The 22,124-nt window shown below is 45.1% G+C and overlaps 1 protein-coding gene across 1 annotated transcript in view; it reads right to left on the reverse strand.

Moving 5' to 3' along the window:
* AGBL1 (AGBL carboxypeptidase 1) overlaps positions 1–22,124 on the reverse strand; it is a 521,226-nt gene that overhangs the window by 365,488 nt on the left and 133,614 nt on the right. The window contains exon 15 of the mRNA XM_063142173.1: positions 14,438–14,525. Coding sequence (XP_062998243.1) covers positions 14,438–14,525 — 88 coding nt within the window. The remainder of the gene's footprint in view (positions 1–14,437; positions 14,526–22,124) is intronic.

Raw genomic sequence — 22,124 nt, forward strand, 5'->3', positions numbered from 1 at the left:
CTGGAATGACCTTGGAGATGTCTGAAGTGTCGGCCTCTCTCTATGACATTTCTCCCGTTTGATCCACTTCCTATGTGATCTCCCATCCAGGCACTGACCAGATCTACACCAGCAGGGTGACCAACTGTCAGGATTTCCCTGGATTTGTCCTGGTTTTTGTTCTTTCCATGGTGTCAGGGGGGATTTTCTATAATTTTCAATAATGTCCTGGAATGACACACCTTCCCCTTTAAGGCTGCCATTAGCATGGCAGGAGGGAATGACATGCTTTCTTCAGGCACATCATTCCCCCACCCCGAGCTCCAATTGAGGTCTTAAAGGGGAAAGTGGGTCATTCGTGGACATTATAGAAAAGGCCCCAATTGGAGTGGATGGTGGTGGTGCAGAATGAAATCCTTTCCCCTCCTCCACTCCAATCGGGTTCTTTAAGGTGGCGGGGGAATAACGTACTTTCTGCAGGACTCAGAAAGCTGCTTCCCCACACACACACTAGGTGTCCTCTTTTTTGGTTTCCCAAATATGGTCACCCTACTTAACTTCAACAAGTGGCTGCATCATACAGCCTTCAGGACATGCTCTGGGACAACCTGACCATAGTGACATGCCGATATGAAGACAGCTTAAAAACAGAGACACTGTTCCATGTTTTGGTAGGTGGGATGGCAAGATTTAGAGCAAGTTTCAAAAGCATGCTCTTGGATATATTCAAGATTCAATGGGGGGGTGGCAGAGTGAGGACGGAAACATATTTGGAAATCATTTGTTCCTCTTACTTTTACAGTGACCAAATGGAAAGCCGATGGAATGAGTTTTAATGGCATCAAAGAAGGAATTCCAGCTAGTTTGGTTTTTCAGTCCACTGCATGACAAGCTGCACTAATCAAAATTCCCTCTTCTACACAATGATTCAAGGTACAGGAGGCTTGGCTGCCTTTGCGTTTGCTTTTTATTCTTCATAATGACCAAAGGTGTAGGTACTGCTAGGGAGTCTTCACAACACCTAGGATGCTGTGAGTGACAACCCTTCTCCAAATGGCTTTAGAAACGAATAAACATCCCTAGCATTAGCACACAGCATCCTTAGATAGCTGCTGGACCCCCCGGACCCCCCTCAGAAGGCCCACTATGCTGATGTCTTTGTGCCCTTGACCCTAGGATGGCCACATATAAACACCCAAAAAGAGGAAATGTAATCCCCCCCCGCAAAAAAAGAGGACCACAATCTGCATAACATTTGCATATACTAATTCAGAGGTATAGATGCAAATTTTGAAATGTTTATTATAATTTTAATAGAAATACAATTCATCTAATAGAGAACTGTCCTCTATAAAAGAGGACATGTGGCCCACTCTACTCACATGCATGCCGACGCTCAAAGAATGAATTCTGGTGGCGATAATTCAGCACATGTCTGCCAGTTTTCCCCTTGATGGTAACATCAACCCAGGGCTTGTTCCAAGCTTGAGGGGGACCTTAGCAAACTGACCTCTGTGGGACCTCAGCAAAGTGACTTCAGTGGGATCCCTCCTATCCTGGTTCCCTTTCACACACACACACACACACACACACACACACACACACACACACTGATTTATGCTGCAGGAGGGCATACTTTGCAGCAAGATAAAATGATTGGCATTTTTTTTTCTTTTTAACATTATGATTGACAATGCTCCTGTACATGGCAAAGATCCTGGCATCTTGACATTTTCTTCCCCAATGCCCTGGACATTGTGTCAATCATTGTGAGAAAAAGCAAAATGGTGGCTCTGACAAAAACACGTTGATCCCACCCAGCAGCTATCATTTTGTTGTTTGCACAATATCCTGGATAGAGAGAACATTCCAGGCATGGTGGAAAATGCAGAAGGGCGGGTGCCCATTTCCCAAGCCATGGTTTTATCCAGAAGCCACGGCTAGCCCTGACAATCTCCCTGCCATGTCTCCATAATTCCCTTTGGGCTTGAAACAGGCCTAATCTACACCAAGCAGGATATTGTGCTATGAAAGTGATATATGGCATGTGTCAATAGGCCCAAACAGTTGTCCCTGCACTTAAATACCATTATAAAGCAGTTGTGTGGCTCCTGCCTTTTTATATTCCGCATCCGTACTGCTTTCAGAGTGCAATATACTCAGTGTAGATTAGGCCTCAGTATTGCTGTCGCAGGTACTCTGGGGCATGAGAGCCAGGGTGGTGCAGTGGCTAGAGTGTTGGACTGGGAGTCGGGAGATCCGGGTTCTAGTCCCCACTTGGCCATGGAAACCCATGGAAATCCAGCAAATCCTATGGCATAATCACTTCCCTTCCCTCCCATTCCATGGGTATAAGCCAACCTGGGCACCCTTTTGGCTGAGGAGCAGCATAAGAATATTTCAAATAAATAAATAATAGCAAATAATACACCTTTTGCAAAATATATAGTACTGTTTGTTTCCTCATTGGAAAGAAATATGGCCCCAAAACTATTCTCCCTGGGCAGCTTTGGCCCCCATTGGTGAGATAGTATCTCTTTGCACATGCTCAGATCCATGCATTCAGAAGAATTGTCCAACATAGGAACCTGCCTTATGCAGTGTCAGACCCTTGGTCTTTCTAGACCAATACTGTCCACACTGACTGGCAGCAAGGGCTCTCCAGGGTTTCACGCAGGCATCTTTTCTGCCCTACGTGGAGATACCAGGGATTGAAACTGGGATCTTCTGCATGCAAGGCAGATGCTATACCACTGAGCCACAACACAGGCCACTAGAGACTAAGTCATGAAAGGGTGGGGGACGAGGAAGCCATTGTCATATTGGCCTCAATCCAGTTAAAGTTAACTCACACTGCAATCCTATGCACGTCCACTCAAAAGCAAGACACATTACATTAAATGGCTCTTACGCCAAAGAAAGTGTGTGATGTAGGCTAGCCAGTGACTGTCCCGTGGTTGTGGTTGTTGCTATTATTATTTAATATTTCATTTCTATACTGCCCCATAGCTGAGGCCGGCAACCTGGGCAGTTTACAATTCATAAAAATACAACATACTAAAAATAGTTTAATTTTTTTTTAACGTAGAAAAATTAAACAGCATAAACAGCTAAAAACAATTTAAATAAACAATGTTTCCCATAATACAAAACAGCAGGCATAATGCAACAGCCAAACAACTATATGGCCACACTGGAGTGTACATTATCAAGTGATTAGTATCCAACACCATCTGATTCGATGGTTGTGAGTAAGACCCACCGAATTTGATGGAACTTCCTTCCATCCCTAATACATTCCCCAAGTACAACTTCCTTTGCACCGAAAAACAGACAAAACCCTGAACTACAGAGCAGTTAGAAAGAGTATATTAATCCTAAGAGAGAGGTGATTAGCCTGCCAATGGCAATTCACTGTGCTTTTGAGTCGCTTTATAATAGTCAAACCCTAAAGCTGGTGATTTCTCCTTCAAACATTCCATACTGCTTCTAGCACAGCTGGCGCTGCTAGTTAATTAATAATCATCATAATTATTATTGTTGCTATCATCATCACTTACTGTGCACATTGTTTTTCATGCTCAAAGTGCTTTACAAATGTTATTGAATTATTCCTCATATCTCCCTTTGTCAGCCAAATTAGCTTGACCAGAAGGCAAAGACTACTGCTATCATTAGCCAGATTTCATGGAGAGAGCACTGAGATAAAGGCAAAAACCATCCCTAATCCTGGATTGGACTCAGTGGCAGAGGCCAATTGAGGGTTGTGTGGAAAATTCTCTCCAACGAGCTGTTCTTTTATAGATTTACCTAGGGATGTTGTGAGTGCCTGACTGGGTCCGGGAGTCTGATGGACTCCCCTGCATCCACACACATACCCAACTCAGTTGGGTGTCTGCAGCACATTCATGGGCCCATGCTTCAAATGCCCACATGGCCTTCTCTTCTCCCAGGCATTTTTAACAGCATTTTTACAGCATTTAACAACATTAAGTTTGTTTTTAATGGACCCCACAATTGTTGTTTTTAAATGGATACTGTTATTTTTATACTGTTTTTTTGTGTGTGTGTGTGTGTGTGTTTTAAATTGTATACTTTTAATGTTTACTATTTTTAAATGTTGTAAACCGCCCAGAGAGCTTCGGCTGTGGGGCGGTATATAAATGTAATTAAATAAATAAATAAATAAATAAATAAATCGCCAACAAGCACCCAGCAGCCGTCCACCCATGGTACGCAACAATGGAGGCTCCAGAAATTATGCATTTTCCCCATGGTATAAATGACAGCCATAAAGGCCCCATTTATACAAGAGTAAAGGCACGAACGGACAAGGCTTGCGACGTCATTGAATGCTTGCTGAGCCTCAAAAGAAGTTTGCATGCTTGCAAGCAGCAGTGGTGGCAGGGTGAGCATCTGATGGATCGGTCATGGGTAAATCTCTCCATCCTTAGATTAACCTAGAGATTATGTCCCTGTTCACAAATCATGCAAACATGTTCCGCCCGCAACCCCGAACACAAGCAGGTATGCAATTCTCAGGGCCTTTTCACAACTTCCTGAATTTCATTCGCATTCCAAGGCGCAAACATGCGTAAATGCACACTTCTATGAATTCTCCAGTATTCACGGTTTTACGCTATAGCCTATAGGGGGAAATCTGCATTTTTCCCAATCGGAAAAGAAGACATTCGTGTTCAGGAATACAAAAGAGGCAAAACATACATTGCATGTTTGCCCATCCCTAGATTTGCCCAATTCATACTCCCCAACCTGAATGAGGACCTGGATGCAATTTGCGGTCAGTTCTCCATACATCTCCAAGCGTGCAATACGTTCCATAAACAGAAGGGAATGTGATTGACAATATGGACACATTTGGAAAATGCATGAAGAAAAATGTGAACATTCCCGAAATGCCCACAAACACACTTCAGTCAATAGGTGCATGCAGTGAGAGCCCTCGGGTTAAGACCCCCTCAGTGGGGGGCCCTTCCTCAGTGAGTCTACCTTCTCACCACCATGGCCACCAGCTTCCTTTGATCCTCTGTCTCATCATTGCTACCACTTGCTTGCTTGAAAGGCAGAGAACCAATGAGCAAGTTACCAGGGACATCTGCTGCTCCTCTTTCTCATCACCCTTGTCTGGGCCAGAAAGAGAGGCAGATGAACAAGCATCTTGCAATGGTGAGGAGGAAGAGCAAGTCCATGGGAGATGATGTCCATGGGCCCCTGCTGGGATGTGAGCCTTCAGGAATTACCCAGGCATGTCTACCCATGAAGCCAACCCTGGGAGCATGCATCCATAAATGCACACAAAAGGCATAGATGAATGCATACATTCTGATAAATGCATATTGATTTCTATAGGGATGGTTTTGTTTGTTTGTTAACGCAATCTTGTGCAGAAATGGGATGGAATGAGCTTGACCTAAAAGAAAGTAACAGTCTTGGAGAGACTGAGGCTAACAGAGGCATAAATTCCTAAGGTCAACATCTCAAAGGCACACTTCTTGCATTACATTTGAGCCATGGGAGCTGATGGATGATGGCCAGCACTGAGCCAAAAGTTCTCAACTGTGAATTCCCAGCTCAGGTTTTGGCTTGTAGGGAGTGTACTGGTGGAGGGGCAAAATGGCTCAAAAACACCACCAAAAGAAATTCTAGTGCTCCCAAAGAATGAGGCAAATGAAATCCCAGAGACCTCTTTCATGGGGCAAGAGAACATTTTGGAAAGGTCCACCTAGTTCAGTACTGTCTACACTAAACTGCCAGATCTCCAGGGTTTCAGGCAGGCCCTTTTCTGGAGATGCCAGGGATTGAGATCATTGGCATGCAAATCGTGTGCTCTACCATTGGGCTATGGCCCTTCCTGTCGTGTTCCCCAGCCTTGATCCATCCTCTGGCTCCAATAAGGACTTGGAGACAGAGGAAACTCACTTCATTAATCCACCTGCCAGGGCCTTTGAGACTAGATGATGTGCCTCTGCCTGATTCCTCAGGTGCAGAGGACCCTCCTCCATGATAGCCTTCACCACTCCCACCCCATAGAAGCCAGGAGCTATAAATCAGGCAGTAAGAAACAAATTGTTTCTCTGAGGGGGATGGAGTTAACTGCAGGTCTTGAGTTGCTGGCTTTTATAAAACTTCAGAAAGCCTTTGACTGTCACTGAGTCAATAGCTCCCCTAGATTGAGTCTCAGCTAATTTGGAGCTGGCCAAGATCCTGGAAGACCCTGCTTGGTCTAACTTGCCTGGCTATTCAGCACCCTAAACTGGACTTGTCTGGCCTTGACCTGACTTGCTAAATCCATACCAGCATGTGCCTTGCTGGCTTTAACAAATCGGGCAGGGCACCTCCCTCCATCCGAGTAATGGTATGTCATCACACACACCTAGGTAGCTGATTGGCTTCATCTAATATAGAAGGACTATAAAGGGTTCCAAATCAGGAAGGTCCTTTGCCTGGAGAACAGTAGACACCATGTGTGCCTTGGTGCCCAGCTATCCAAAGTCCTGCACCAGCAGGGAATCTTGGCACAAATAAAGTTCTGGACAGGTGGCCATTTCCTCTGTGCTTCGGACTGAGGATTTTGGTGATGGTGGTGGAGCTCAATGGGCAAAGTTGAAGGAGGGCAGGGCAAAAAGACTTTGCACACAGTACCGGAAAGAGGTTTGATTTCAACTGGCTCTCATCCAGGAGGAAAGATTTCACACTTTTCCCTCCGACTTGTGAAGGAACACCACAGTCTGATGAGGAAGGGAAGAAAGAGCAGACACTTAAACTGCCTTGAATGCCTCCAGGTTGTGCGAATCTGCAAAATCTGAGGCCACCAAAGTTCTCTGAATTCCATCTCGAAGCTTGTTCCAACTCAAGTCCATATAAAATTGCAAACTCCCCCCCCCCCCCGGTCTTTTCGCATGAAAATCCCAGTGTATTTTCATGCACATTTTCCCAAAGGAACACATCAAACTTGAACATTTTTGAAATGTACACATTCTTCTCCCATTGATTAAAATATATTTGTGCACATTTTTCAAGAGGATGCTTTTTTTTTTTCCCCATGCACATTTTTCAAACTTTGGAGGTGGGGAGGTCCTCGAATCACATTGCAAGGTCAGAAATGTATGGGCTTCAAACTACCAATCGTGTTTGAGTCCATGCTTGGTAGGGCTGTGCTGTGCTCCGATTCAGCCTGCTTCTGGCTTGAGGCCTGGGCCTCAGATGAAGCTGCCACCGGACCACGACAGATGCAGATAAGTGGGGGTGAGGGGCGCTTACCTGCCTCTGCTGCAGTTCGTACAGCGGTGGGCAGCGGAGCCAGGAAGAGGGAGGGAGGCTTATTCGGCCCCCATTTTGTCCCCCCTTCCCCACTTACCTGTCTCCACCACCCACCGCAGAGGCAAGTAAATGGGGAAGGGGAGCAAAATGGGAGGCCAATCTCGATCCAACCCTTCGGATCTCGCTCCGGATCCAGTTCAGGAGCAGGTCGGGGGAGGGTCGGATCGAACCAAAGCGGGCCCGATCCAAAAGTTTCAGATCAGGCCCCAAAGTGGTTTGGGGTGGTGGTGCATAAGCCCTAATGTTTGGCCCACAAAACATTTTTTTGATCAGCATTTGCGAAACGGGCAAATCCCGATCAAAAAAAATATCCCGAAATGAATGCCTTGACAGAATGGCATCATATAACTGCAACAGCTGAAGTATAGGAAAAAAAATTATTTTTACAGTATAAAAAGCGCCTTTTTTTGCGCTTTTTATACTGTATTTCGTAGTTGTGTTTTTAACCTGTTGGGTGTTTTATTGTGGTTTTAATTTTTGTGAACCGCCCAGAGAGCTTCGGCTATTGGGCAGTATAAAAATGTAATAAATAAATAAAATAAATAAATAAATAAATATATCATTTTTTAAAATGCCTTTTTAGTCTCTTGGGAAACAACGGAGGAACCCAGGGAAGAAGCGGATTGCTCATCACCTTCTACATTAAGGAAACAGTTCTTTCCTGTCTCTGTTTTTCGTTCTTTCTTCTCTCAAAGGACACCAAACAGCCAGCAGGTAAGAAAAGGGGGAGGGAGGGAAAGGAAAAGACTACATTGGTAGAGGCCTGGGCAGCATTTCAACGGCTGACCTCCAACAAAAAAAGGTCAGCATCCAATTACGAAGCCCCTGAGCCAGCCGGCTTTGCAACTGCTCAAGTGGCTCGGGCACAATGAAGTGGAAACAAACTGCGGAACGCCGCGCACGGCTGTGTCGCCGCGTGTCTCGCAAGTCAGGGCCGCCTTCCGTTAAAAAAACAACCGCCGGAATGAAACATTATTTCTCCGTGTGTAATAAATGTAAACAGTTGCCCAGACAGCCAGCCGGGAATGAGATCGTCTTCTTTTTCTTTTCGGTGTTGTTTCTTTTAATGCAGGTGTAGAACTGTCACTTTGCAGGCAGGGAAGAAAACAGAGCAACGGCATCAGCGAGACCCCATTTGACAGCAGTGTTTCTAATCATCTCAATAACGTAAAAATCTCTCTCGTGAGAGGAAGGGGGGGGAGAGGAAGACGCCGCAAGAGCGGAGCCGTGGGCTGGCCCATCTGTCTTCATGAGTGAGCCGTCCCAGCCTCCCCGCATGGAGGATGACGGATGCGAGCGGAGATCAGAGAGGCGGCATTACGCAGATTCTCTTTTCCGGTGGCCCATCAGCTCCTGAACACTGAACTGGGGCACAACTGGGGCGCACTAAGAGAAATGCCGGTGTCACACATTAATTAAATAATTAAAGGCTCTCCTGTGGAAACTAGGGATGTCCAACGCCAGGAAAGTTATTTATTTATATTTATTTATTATAGCACTTTTATAATAAGCCAAAAAAGGTTCTCAAGGTGACTTAGAAAAATTATTCTTAAGACAGTCCCTGGCCACAGGATTACAAGCTTAAAGAAAAAAACATGGCACAAAAGGAAAGGGGATGCGGAGGGAGGAGGGATAAAAGCAAATTCTTAGTTGCAAAGTTCTGCAGGTCATGGGCACAATGGAAGGGCTGCTGCTTCCTCTCCTCCCTCTGACAGCCTCAGCAGTGACAATTGGTAGCAGGAGGATTCTTTCTCAGCCCTGGAGATGGCAGGGATTGACCTGGGACCTTTTGCATGCAAGACGTGTGCTCTACCACTAAGCTACAGCCCAGAAAAAGAACTCATGGTTTGGTTCCGGGTTATGAACTCTGGCTTGTTGAAACCACGGGTTGTTACATGTAAATTTAGATTCCATGGTTTTTCATGGGTTGTTTCACCACACTACAGAGGTGACAGGCAAGAATGGTTTTAAAAAATGAGCTGTTCTACATGCCAGTACTACAGCACAGCAAAGGCATTTGAGATACAGGGAGGGAGCAGGTGAAGGAGGAGGGAATAAATAACCCAGGAATTAAAAAACAGCCTGAACTTTGTGTGATCGCCTGGCAGACAAATCATGAGTAAACTCTGGTTAAAGCAACAACCCATACTGTGGGTTGTTGTTATATGCGAACCAGGTCACTATGTAAATGGTGAGATACTGTAGGTCTGTAGGTAAGTTAATTGCCATTTCTGGCTATCTGGTTATATTTGTGTGCTTCAGCTCCACAACCCATATAAAAAGGAAAGCAAAACACCTTCAGAAAATAAAGGTCCTTTGGGGGCAGGGGAAGGAAATCCTACAAGGAACCTTCACCCTCATAGGCTGTGTTACATACTATCGAAGACTGTGAGGTATAGCAGCTAGAGTGTTGGACTGGGAGTCGGGAGATCTGGGTTCTAGTCCCCACTTAGCCACGGAAGTTCACTGGGTGACTTTGGGCCAGTCACAGACTCTCAGCCCAACCTACCTCATAGGGTTGTTGTTGTGAGGATAAAATGGAAAAGAAGAGAATTATGTACACTGCCTTGGTTCCTTGCAGGAAAAAAGGTGGGATACAATTGTAATAAAAAAGAAAGAAAGAAAGAAAGAAAGAAAGAAAGAAAGAAAGAAAGAAAGAAAGAAAAAGACTTGTGGAGAATAGCAATAAGGAAAATTGGCTAATAAGTTTTTGATTGTGGAAACCACCCAGAGAGCTTCGGCTATGGGGCTGTATAGAAATGAAATGAAATAAAGAAATAATAGCAAGTCAAACACTTGGTCCATCCAGCCCAGTATTGTCAACACTGACTGGCAGTGACTCTCCAGAGTTTCAAACATGATTTTTTGCCAGCCCCACCTGGAGAAGCTGTGGATCAAACCTGTGACCTTCTGCATGCCAAGCAGGTGCTCTACCCTGATCCATGGCTCCTGCCCTTTAATGTGCTGCATTGTGGAGTGCTGCCGCTCAAGGTACCAGCCACTCCGTCCCATCCTACCTGCCACCTCCAGTTTTATTTTATCCCCCCATCCAACAGTTGCTCAGCATCCCATAGCCAATGAGGATGCTCGGTCCTCATTGGGCTGTTTTAGGAGTACCTCCCACACACACACACACTTAAAAGTTTTGGGTTTTCCCCAAAAAATATGTTTGAACTTCTGCAAAGATGCACATTTCTTTTGCGGATGGGCACAGGTGATGCTGTTTTGGCTGCAAAAACAATGGCACTCACCGTCCGACTATCGTAAATAGAGGGAATCCAACGAAATGTTACAATGTGTGGACCTGGAGAGGAACAACCGATTAGGGGAAACAGGCAGATCTTTGGGCAGCTGTGATTGTAGACAGATATATGGACTGGATGGATAGGCATCAAATGACACAGAGATGATACCTTATCAGGACACGTCGCCATCAAATCCAGCCCTTTCCCAAATTCCAGGGCAGAAGAAGCCAATCCTATCTTGTCATCTGCAGCCTATCCCTTTCCAGATTATGATTAAGAACTTAATTGCACTTTCACAGTTTAATCGCACCAGTCAGCTGCTACTTAATCACCACACAATAACGGCCTTGTTAATGACATTAGAGGCCATTATGACTGTAATCAGCCAGTATAAGCCCTGCATCTCTTACATCTGCTTGTGCCCAAGTCTGCCAGCACTCAGAAAGCCGTTCATGCTGGGAGAAGCCGGAAGTCATAGAGCCATGCAAGGAAAACATCTAGCTGGTCCGAAAAGAGAAGCAAGGACAGAACCGTGCAGTGGGTGCCCACCCATCAACACCCAAACGTTGACTGCTACAGAGATGCAACAGTCAAAGGCCGCAATGTCCGACCGATCACACAGGCCTTAGGGAGTTGTGTTACACATCAACCCATAGAGAGTAAAACCAAAAATAAAAGGAAATTGGTCTTATAGTAATGGGCTACTATACTGTTTCCTCCTGCAGGCTAAATGCAGTGATTTCAAATGGTTTCAGAAAACCAATAGCATAAGACGTAGAGGAAAGTGTTTCCCCAAATATCTGATAGCTAAGATACAATGTTAACTAAGTGAAGAGCTTGAACTAGACACGTTGGGAGGCCACTTTGGTAAATTGTTCAGGGTGTGTGTGTGTGTGTGTGTATTTTATATTATTTCAAGGTGGGAGTTACAAATTAGTGTTGCCAGCTCCTGTATCTTTAACAGTCCTATTGAAAAGGGAATTTCAGCAGGTGTCGTTGGTATGCATGCAGCACCTGGTGAAATACCCCTCTTCATCACAACAGTTAAAGCTGCAGAAGCCATGCCCTCTTTTGTAGAGCGACCAGATACAAAAGAGGGCAGGGCTCCTGCCGCTTTAACTGTTGAGATGAAGAGGGGTATTTCACCAGGTGCTGCATGCATACCAATGACCACTGCTGAAATTCCCTTTTCCCTGTTAAAGATACAAGAGCCCTGTCCTCCTTTTCATATGGTCAGCCTAACATATACATGTTTTGCTTTTGTTTGTTTTTGACAAATCCTATATATGTCTACACAGAAGTCCTGTTGATTTCAATGAGTCTTAATCCCAGGGACATGGGTTGCAGCCTAAGAACACTTATTTTATGCTGTGATAAGCAGCATACATGGAGTTTCTGGGTGGCCACCCATTTTTCCCCTATAATGCTCCCACCCCAGTGGGGCTGGTGGGTCCTATGTCAGTAAATCCATCATCATCATCATCATCATTATTGTTGTTATTAGTCAAAAACAGCCAGAAAGCTAAAGGAGCTATCCTAGGCACTGGGCCACATTCCCAAAATTGGTTCAGCACCTTAGAAGGCTCCAGTAGTTCTGGCTGGTTCTGACTGAAACCCAGCATGGATTCACAACCCCACCAAAATTGGAACCACCAATCTCCACTGATACCCCCTAGGAACCCCCTATGTCATGATGCAGCAGCATCCCAGGGGCATTGTTGCTGAGGGGAAATAGCGAACACTCGATGAAAATGCCCACCTAGTGTGCAGGCCCTGTAAAGAAGGCAAACTCCATGCTAGGTATTGTAAGAAAAAGAACTGAGAATAAAACGGCCAATATCGTACTGCCCTTATATAAATCTATGGTGCGACCACACTTAGAATACTGTGTACAGTTCTGGTCACCACACCTAAAAAAAGGATATTATAGAGCTGGAAAAAGTGCAGAAAAGGGCAACTAAAATGATTAAGGGGTTGGAGCATCTCCCCTATGAGGGAAGGTAACATCAACTGGGATTGTTTAGCTTGGAGGAGAGGAGGCTAAGGGGAGACATGATAGAGGTGTACAGAATTATGCGAGGTATGGAGAATGTGGACAGGGAGAGATTTTTCTCCCTCTCTCAAAATACTAGAACCCGGGGTCATCCCATGAAGCTGATTGGTGGGGGATTCAGGACAAATAAAAGGAAGTACTTCTTCACACAAGACATAGTTAAATTATGGAACTCACTACCACGAGATGTAGTGATGGCCACCAATTTGGATGGCTTTAAAAGGGGATTGGACAAATTCCGGAAGGCAAAGGTGATCAATGGTTACTAGCCCTGATGGTTGTGTGCTATCTCCAGTATTCGAGGCAGTAAGCCTGTATGCACCAGTTGCTGGGGAACATGGGCAGGAGGGTGCTGTTGCACCATATCCTGCTTGTTCATCCCTGGCCGATGTCTGGTTGGCCACTGTGTGAATAGAGTGCTGGACTAGATGGACCCTTGGTCTGAACCAGCAGGGCATTTCTTATGTTTTTATGTTCACTGAAAGGCTGCCACCATCAATAGCAGCATCAAACCAAACTCTTAAAAGAAAAGAAAGTCAGGGATGGGGTGGGGGAGCCACTACTGCCACTAACAGTAAACCTCTACCCAAAAAACAACATAGATTATCCCCCCCCCTCCCAAAAGTTGTTAGGAAATTGGAGAAAATTTGTTTCTGCCTGTGGGTGGGGAAAGAGGAAAAAGAAGGAGGTAAAAGACGTGAAGGCATGGAGAGAAGAGCATGCCATTGATGCAGAGAGGAAAAGAGCAGGAAGTGTGGGGTGCAGAGAGGCTTGCGGGATGAAGACATGGGGGCTAGCTGTAAGGTGGTACTTCAGAAAGAAGCTGGGGGTGGGGGAAGAGGGGAGATAGCTGAATGGTGAAGATGGAGATACATCTGTAGGGTGATCAAAGAGATGGAAAAGAGAGAAACCAATGGCAGCCTAGAGAGGGTTGATATCACTTGGATTCTCACTGTCTCGTCCTTGATTTGTGTTCGCTCTGCAAAAATGGTAGTTTTGCACAAACTGAGCAGTGATCAAATGGGAGATTTGCACAAATCTCCAGTGGCCTGTAAACATCTTCCAAACGGTGGCAAATCTCCTCTTTCGACTAAAGCAGGACTGTTTCAGTCTACTGAGCGAATTTGTGCAAATTAGGATCACTCTGGGAATCGCACACAAGACGAACGCAACCACACGTTCAACAATTTGCAAAAAAAATCAGTGGATGCAGGCTGGTGTTTGGGGCTTTCAAAGGGGGTGTTGCTCACATGTTTCATGAACAAAAACAAAATTCACATACATCCTTAGGGTTTACAAAGAATGGGCTAAACAGAAAAAACACACCGAGTGAGCATTGTGGGATATATATTTTTCAATTGTTAATACAGCAAGGAAGGCTTCTTCTGTAAAAAATAAAAATGGCCACTTGGATGACCTGAGCTACCTACTGTCATCCTGCATCTTAAAAAAAACACCAACGTAATTCTTAGAATTCACTGGGGGTTCATAATTCTTAGAATTCACTGGGGGTTCATAATTCTTAGAATTCACTGGGGGTTCATAATTCTTAGAATTCACTGGGGGTTCATAATTCTTAGAATTCACTGGGCATACCCTACATTTCAGGTTACATTTCTGAGGGCCGTCATCACAGTTGAAAGATGACTTTGTAAAGCACTTTACACCCCTAAGTACTAAGGATCTCCCTTGCTTTGTCCTAAAATGTGTATGTGTCTGTATGATGGAGCACATGGTACTAGTAGCTGAAAGTTAATGGGTTAACTACGATCAGCAGGAGAGGGAAGGAAGCCCAAAAAACACTCTGGAGTCCACTTACTTGTAATAACAGATATCATAGCCCACCCGAATCCAGTGAGGTCTGCCCTGAAGAGCTTCCTTCACTGAATACATGACCGGTTGCATGCCTACACAAAACAAAGGCAGTTCAAAAAAGAAAAAAGAAGCAATATGACTTCCGCTGTAATAGGACGGAGTACAACAAATAGCAATTTTACTTAAGACACTTTTCAGGTGAAGACAGAAATAACTTTCTTCATGCACTGAGCACTCTCCAGGGGTGCACACCCACAACTGTCCCTTTGTTCTGGAGAGGGAGGGGGAAAGACAATTTAAAAACACAAATACAAAATACAATATAAAAAGCACGACCAGGATAAAACCATGCAGCAAAAATTGATATAGGCTGAAATATGAGATTAAAACAGCAGAGTTTAAATTTGTTAAATTAGGTGTTAAAATACTGAGAAAATAAAAAGGTCTTCAGCTGGCGACGAAAGGAAAACAATGTAGGTGCCAGGCGAACCTCTCTGGGGAGCTCATTCCACAGCCGGAGTGCCACAGCAGAGAAAGCCCTCCTCCTAGTAGCCACCTGCCTCACTTCCTTCTGCAGGGGCTCACGAAGAAGTGCCCCTGCGGATGATCTTAAGGTCTGGGCAGGTATATATGGGAGGAGGCGTTCCTTCAAATAACCTGGCCCCAAACTGTTTAGGGCTTTGAATGTTAATACTAGCACTTTGAATCGGGCCCGGACCTGGACTGGCAGCCAATGAAGTTGTAGAAGGATTGGCGTGATATGGTCTCGTTAATAGGCGGGGTGTCCTGTTTTGTACCAGCTGAAGTTTCCGGACCGTTTTCAAAGGCAGCCCCACGTATAACGCATTGCAGTAAGGTTAAAGCATTCCATTAAACATTTTGTGGTTAAGCAATATGGTTTAGCGTGTTGTCTGAATGGGATCACTGTGGCAGAATGTAATTACAGTCTCTCTTCAGAACTCCCTGGCCAACACAGCGAGGTCAGTGATGGAGGAGGCAGGACCAACACAAACATCCCAGTGCCCCTTGCATGCGTCGTTGCAATGCCTGCATAGAGTTTCCTTCTCCCTAGGAACTGGGGGAAGAGAGGGAGGCTGATCTCTACCAGATCATTCCCAGCGCTCTCACCAAATCACAGCACCCAGAATTCTTTGGAGGAGGCCATGACCGATTCAAAACCAATACAATATTGAAGTGTAGATAGACATTACAATTCCGGACTATCACTTTTTGCTGGAGTTTTCACCCAAGAACCATAAGTAAATCCCTGGCAGATCAAGAGTGAGTTTCAAGCCAATACGCAGTACCGCCATACTGACAAATATTACAAGCGAGTCTTCCTTCGATGCTTAAGGAAGAGAGAGAAGGCGGTGTGAGGCAGCCAAGCGCACAGATCTGTGCAGCAAAACATAAAAGTGATCTGTATTTCCTTCCAGAACTGATCTTCTGCACTCAAAAGGATAGAGCAGGAGTGAGTCTTTTCAGCATTAAAAGGATGAATATGTATCATTACCTTCATCTCCATTTTCCTCCCATCCCGTTTCTCTATTTTTTAAATATTGCATTATAATGTACCATATCATCATCATCATCATCATCATCATATTTGTAGTAGTACACAAGCAATGTCCATAGGCAACTGTCATGTCTAACCCTACTACCCCTGTTTTGGGAGAAGGTGTTTCAGGTAATCAATCAGAATCAGATTAAGACCCAGAGGAGGCAGCACCAGATACCAGCCAGCCTGGACCAGTGGGGGAGGAAGCTCTTATGGGCGATTCACCAGCTGGGAGTCAGCCCTCTCCAAAGCTTATCTCCTCAAGGCCAAATCCTACACGCTCAGTGGGAAGTGAGCTTTCTTCCCCGACAAACTAGCTGATGCTAGGGTCCGCCAGAAGCTAAAATGCACAGAGTGGAAGGAAGGCGCGAGAAAATCGGTCCGACTAGGATTGCGCCAGAACCAGGCTCTGAAGTTACGTGCATTTGGGAAGAGGCGTCCTATTCTTCTTGAGCTGACAATTGTCTCGCTTAGTTTGCATAGTTTTGCCTAGGGGGAAGTTTCCAAGAGATTAGACTCTCTTCAGGTAGAAGAGATGTTTGCTGCTTAATAAAAGCTTTGGGGATTACCTAGCAGGCCTCGTCATTTGTCTCCCATCGAAAGCAGGGGCTTTCTGAGAAACACAACAGCAACACAGACAGGTCTCTGATCCCAAGAGCCTTGCAGTCTAAGCTAGATAATGGTGTGTGGGGTGGGGTGGGGTGGGGGGAGAGAGGGAAGGAAGGAAAAACAGGGAGGGAAGGATGAATGCATATAATTAACACACAGGGGCATAAACTATGGGGGGGCAGGGTTCAAGCCCCCTCTGGGATTTCCCAAGGGGGCAATGTCCTGACCAAGATTTCCCAGAGGAGGCGATGCCCAGCCAGGTAACACCAGTAAGCTCACAACCTGGCTGGCAGAAGTGCATATCCTGAATCTATTTCTTCTCCTTGGTGCTTTGTTTAACTATCTACCCTTCATTGCTCCCTCTGGTTTGCTATAATCAATTTGTTTTCATTCATAAAAAGAGTTTGTTCAATTTTATCTCGGGCTTCAACCTGGATGGTATATTGTATAGGACCATGGATGGTGGGATATTGAGCAAACTATCATAATATTATAATTAAAATATTATATTTTTGTTGAGTACTGGCTATTTTGACATGTGGCTTTAAACACTCTAGGATCCATTGATGAAGGATGGTTTCCAGAAATATAAATAGAAATATGTACATAAATATAAACAAATAATCCTAGACCCCTTTCCTAGAATTAGTCCCATAACACACACACACACCAGGAAATTGAGAAGTCTACACCCCTGTTAACATGAGTTACGTATACTTTTATAGTTCCAAATTATATTGGTTGCTTCTCCTAAAATGAATTCAGCCCTTGGGCTGAAGGAGGTTCCCCACCCAATGTAGGTGAACTCCTCCCAGCAAAGGTGGGGATCAGAAGCAACTGTGGTTTGCTGTTTATCCAAACCAAAACTACAGTTAATTTTGACTACGCTTCATCTAAACAAGCCAGGATAAGAAATGGTGGCTTGATCTTGGCTTGTTTGGACAAATCATAGTTAAAACTAACCAACCTTCCTTGGTTTCAGTGAAATGGTTAGTTGAAAATGGAAGTGGAGGAGGAGAGAGGAAAGGTGAGTACACTAGCCTGAGTCTCATTAACAGAGCACAAAGGGCTCTTCCACACGTCGTACTGAGACCACTTCTATGCGACCCCAGTGCGATCCCAAAACGATCGTGTAACTTGCCTTTGGAAGAGCCGAGGAAGAGGCATCCTTGCCGCTGCCGCCATCCACTGTCCTCCTCGCTGGCTGGCGAGGAGAGCTCTGCTGAAGAAGGCAGGGTGGAGAGCGGAAGAAGCTCTCCATCCCGCCTTCTTCCCCCAAGCTCTCCGTCCCAGCCGGTGAGGAGGTCTGTGGGTGGCGGCCGCGGCGGCGGCAAGGACGCCTCTTCCTCGGCTCTTCCAAAGGCAAGTTACACGATCGTTTTGGAGTCGCACTGGGGTCGCATAGAAGCGGCCTCAGTACGACGTGTGGAGAAGCCCTAAGCTATGGTTTAATGTTACATCTGAACACAACCTGTGAGTGGCTTCTGTTTTAGGCATGCAAATCATCGCTTGAGCGCTATTCAAGAACAAAGGGCTCTATCCACACAACCAGGAATCCAATCAGGGTGGCAGGGTTCCTAAATATGCAGACAGAGCCCTGTGCTCACACAATTCCATGCTGGGGAAGGGGGTGGGAATTGCCCAAGCATCCATATATTTGATTCCTCGCTCTCCTTTATTCCTCATATCGAGAAAGTAGCTAAATCCTGTCGTTTTTTCCTGTATAATATTGCCAGGATTCGATCATTTTTGTCTGTCTCTTCTGCCAAGACTCTTGTTCATGCATTGGTTATTTCTCGGTTGGACTACTGCAACCTTCTTCTCTCTGGCCTTCCTTCTTCTCACAACAGTCCGTTGGTTTCTGTTCACCACTCTGCTGCTAAGATCATCTTCTTGGCTCGCCGCTCTGACCATGTTACTCCACTGCTGAAATCTCTTCATTGGCTTCCAATTCACCTCAGAATCCAATATAAACTTCTCCTGTTGACCTACAAAGCTTTTCACTGTCTAGCTCCTTCCTATCTCTCCTCTCTCATCTCACACTATTGCCCCGCTTGTGCTCTTCGCTCCTCTGATGCCATGTTTCTCACCTGCCCAGGGGGCTCTACTTCCCTTGCTCGGCTTCGTCCATTTTCTTCAGCTGCCCCTTACGCCTGGAACGCTCTTCCAGAACATTTGAGAACTACAAGTTCAATTGCTACCCTGTGCCTGTTTACCCTACCCAGTGCCTGTTTGCATTCTCTTCCCCTCCTTATCGCTTTACTATGATTTTAATAGAATGTAAGCCTATGCGGCAGGGTCTTGCTATTTACTGTTTTACTCTGTACAGCACCATGTACATAGATGGTGCTATATAAATAATAATAATAATAATAATAATAATAATAATAATCGCAGCTTTTAAAGCTCAGCTAAAAACTTTTCTTTTTCCTAAAGCTTTTAGAACTTGATTTTGTTCTGACTTTTTACTGCTAGTTTTACTCTACCCTGTGCCTGTTTGGTGCATTCTCTTCCCCTCCTTATTGTTTTATTATGATTTTATTAGAATGTAAGCCTATGCGGCAGGGTCTTGCTATTTACTGTTTTACTCTGTACAGCAGCATGTACATTGATGGTGCTATATAAAATAATAATAATAATAATAATAATAATAATAATAATAATAATAATAATAATAATAATAATAATAATAATCCAGTGACACTTGCTGAGTTTGCATCAGGATTTTGTACTGCAGCATTCAGTCCTTGATCATGAGTTTTGCCAATCTAAGCTCTAGCCCCCACCCCAAAGTGCCAACACAGCCGGGGCCATTGGTTTTGTAAACTTCTGGATTATTAGAACTATGTCAAATGTGAATCTCACAAACCACTATTTCCTTCTTTTACCGCCAGTCATACTAGTTATGCATTCCGTTGCTGAAGACACTGTTTGCTCAACAGTCTGATAAGCCAGAGCAAAGGAAGGAATGTGTATGATAAAGTATGTGCGATGATCGCTATGGATGGGCAAATCCACCAAGACTTCCCTGGGGGCGGGGGGGGGGGGGTGATGTCCTGAATTTTACACACACATATACACCAAAATCAGGGGGAAATTGGAAAAGTTACTGGAGCCAAACCACTCAGTTCATGCCCTCCTACCACTCTTCAATCCATCCCTGCACACACACACACACACACATACACACACACACACACAATGCTAGGGTTGTCAGAAAAACCCACAATAGATTCAAATGTGATGAGGTTTCTGAGAATCCGACCTACAGATTCCACGGAAGGCTGGCTTTTTCCAAGTTGCATAGATTCTGCAGACTTCCGGACTGGTTTTTAACATTGGGGGAGGCAGGATTTGCACAAATGTGCACTGGCAAATGAGTGTGCATTGTTAGAAATGCGCATTTGCAAGCAAATGAAATTCTGCTACAGAAGATCCAATTCCGTCAATGAGTGGACGATGATACCCGTGAAACACAAGTGGAACAGATTTAACAAAATCTGTATATCCCTATTGAGTGGCAACGTAAACTCCCACTTTTCCCTTCCTCTGCAGCAACAGGAACGAAAGGCAAAAGAGAACCATTGTCTATCCTCCCGCTCCCTTGTGTATTCATTCAGCATCAAAAATGCTGGTGTATTTGATTCTGGGACGGTAGTTCCCTTAGGGCAGAATCCTACGTGCATTGCTGGCAACCTCCAAACTCGTAGGCTGCCAAGTATCCAATACAGGGTGGGACGACAGAGGAAATGATCTTCACCTCTGTAATCCATAGAATCATAGAACCATAGAACAGTAGAGGTAGAAGGGGCCTATAAGGCCATCCAGTCCAACCCCCTGCTAAATGCAGGAAACTACCTTAAAGCATCCCTGACAGATGGTTGTCCAGCTGCCTCTTGGAGGTCTCTAGTGTGGGAGACCCCATGACCTCCCTAGCTCATGGGTTCCATTGACATACTGCTCTAACAGTCAGGAAGTTTTTCCTGAAGTCCAGCCGGAATCTGGCTTCCTGTAACTTAAGCCCATTATTCTGTGTCCTGCACTCTGGGAGGATCGAGAAGAGATCCTGGCCCTCCTCTGTGTGGTAACCTTTCAAGTACTTGAAGAGTGCTGTCTTGTCTCCCCGTTTCACATGGCTAAACAACCCCAGTTCTTTCAGTCTCTCATCATATGAGGAGAGACTGAAAGAACTGGGCATGCCCTGCATTTCTGCTAGATGGGCAATTTTGCCTGTCTAGCAGCAGTACTTCAGAGGGGGAGGGAATAAAGCTGGGGCAACCATAGGACACATTGCATTGCAGCCATCCTGGTCTCCTCGTCTCCCTGCCCCCAAAATGCCCCCTTCTCCCCATCTCCATGCTGGTGTGGTTCTCTCTGTGCCAGGTATAAGGGGGAGGAGAGCACGGTTTCCTGGCTCCAAAGTCAGAGCCCTGTCTCTGATCTCGGACCCAGGAAATCAAACTATCCTATCCCCTCCCCCCAATACTGTCTAGGGTAATCGTGTCTCTCCCTAAATGAAGTGAAATCTCTTTTTTTTTTCTTTTACCCTGGGCCACTCGGTAACAGCCTTCTTATCTCAGCCATCTGTATCTTTCATCATCAATCAGAAATAGTTATTTCCTCTGACTTCACAAATGTCCCTTTCCACCTTAGCAAACTTAACATTCTTGCTCTGTTTCCTAAGTGCTCTTGTGGCAAGAGAAAGAGAGCGAATTCTTTTGCTATGCAAAAGGGCCAGCATTAAGGGCAGGTAGGATCAGCCACTTCCCAAGGGCCCACACACCAGCAGAGGCCCACTGACAAGCACCTCCCCCTTGATTTGCTCCTCCTCTTCAGCATTGCAGCCTGTTTGTTTATCTGCCCTCTCATTCTGGACTTACCAGACCCCTTTACGCCTCTAATCTTGCAGAAATGGCTATTTACAGCAGCCAGAGTGTGCAAGATCAGCATTCATGGGCAGTGGAGAGAAGTAGGTGGCTGTGGGGAACCCCTCGACCGTGAGTGCATGCATGGGGTGCCCCATAGCCTGCCAAATTCCTGGACCAAGCTGGATGCCAGTGACATCCCTAGGCCCAGACAATGGTGGTGGTGAGAAGGAAGGGCAGGAGATGTCACTGCCTGCCTGCTTGCTCACTGGCTCACGGCCTGTCAATCAAGTGACAGCAATAATAGGGAAGAGGAGAAACAATGTTTATTTATATTATTTATTTATTTATTTTTATTTATTTATTTATTACATTTATAGCCCACTTTACAAGATAAATAATCAGCATTCAGCAAATTGTTGGAGAGGATGTGGGGGGAAAGGAACGTATTTACATATGTGGTGGGAATGCAAATATGTACAAAAATTGTGGAAGATGGTGTTTTTGGAGATTGAAGAAATTGTGGGAATGAAAATAGAACAAACACCAAAAGTTGCATTACTGTCACTATTGGAAGATGTAAAATGTAAAAAAGAAATTAAGGAATTAATAACGAATTTGCTGACGGCGGCAAGACTGATTGTAGCAAGGAACTGGAA

Source organism: Elgaria multicarinata, chromosome 16 (genome assembly GCF_023053635.1).
Source record: "Elgaria multicarinata webbii isolate HBS135686 ecotype San Diego chromosome 16, rElgMul1.1.pri, whole genome shotgun sequence".
Taxonomy (NCBI): domain Eukaryota; kingdom Metazoa; phylum Chordata; class Lepidosauria; order Squamata; family Anguidae; genus Elgaria; species Elgaria multicarinata.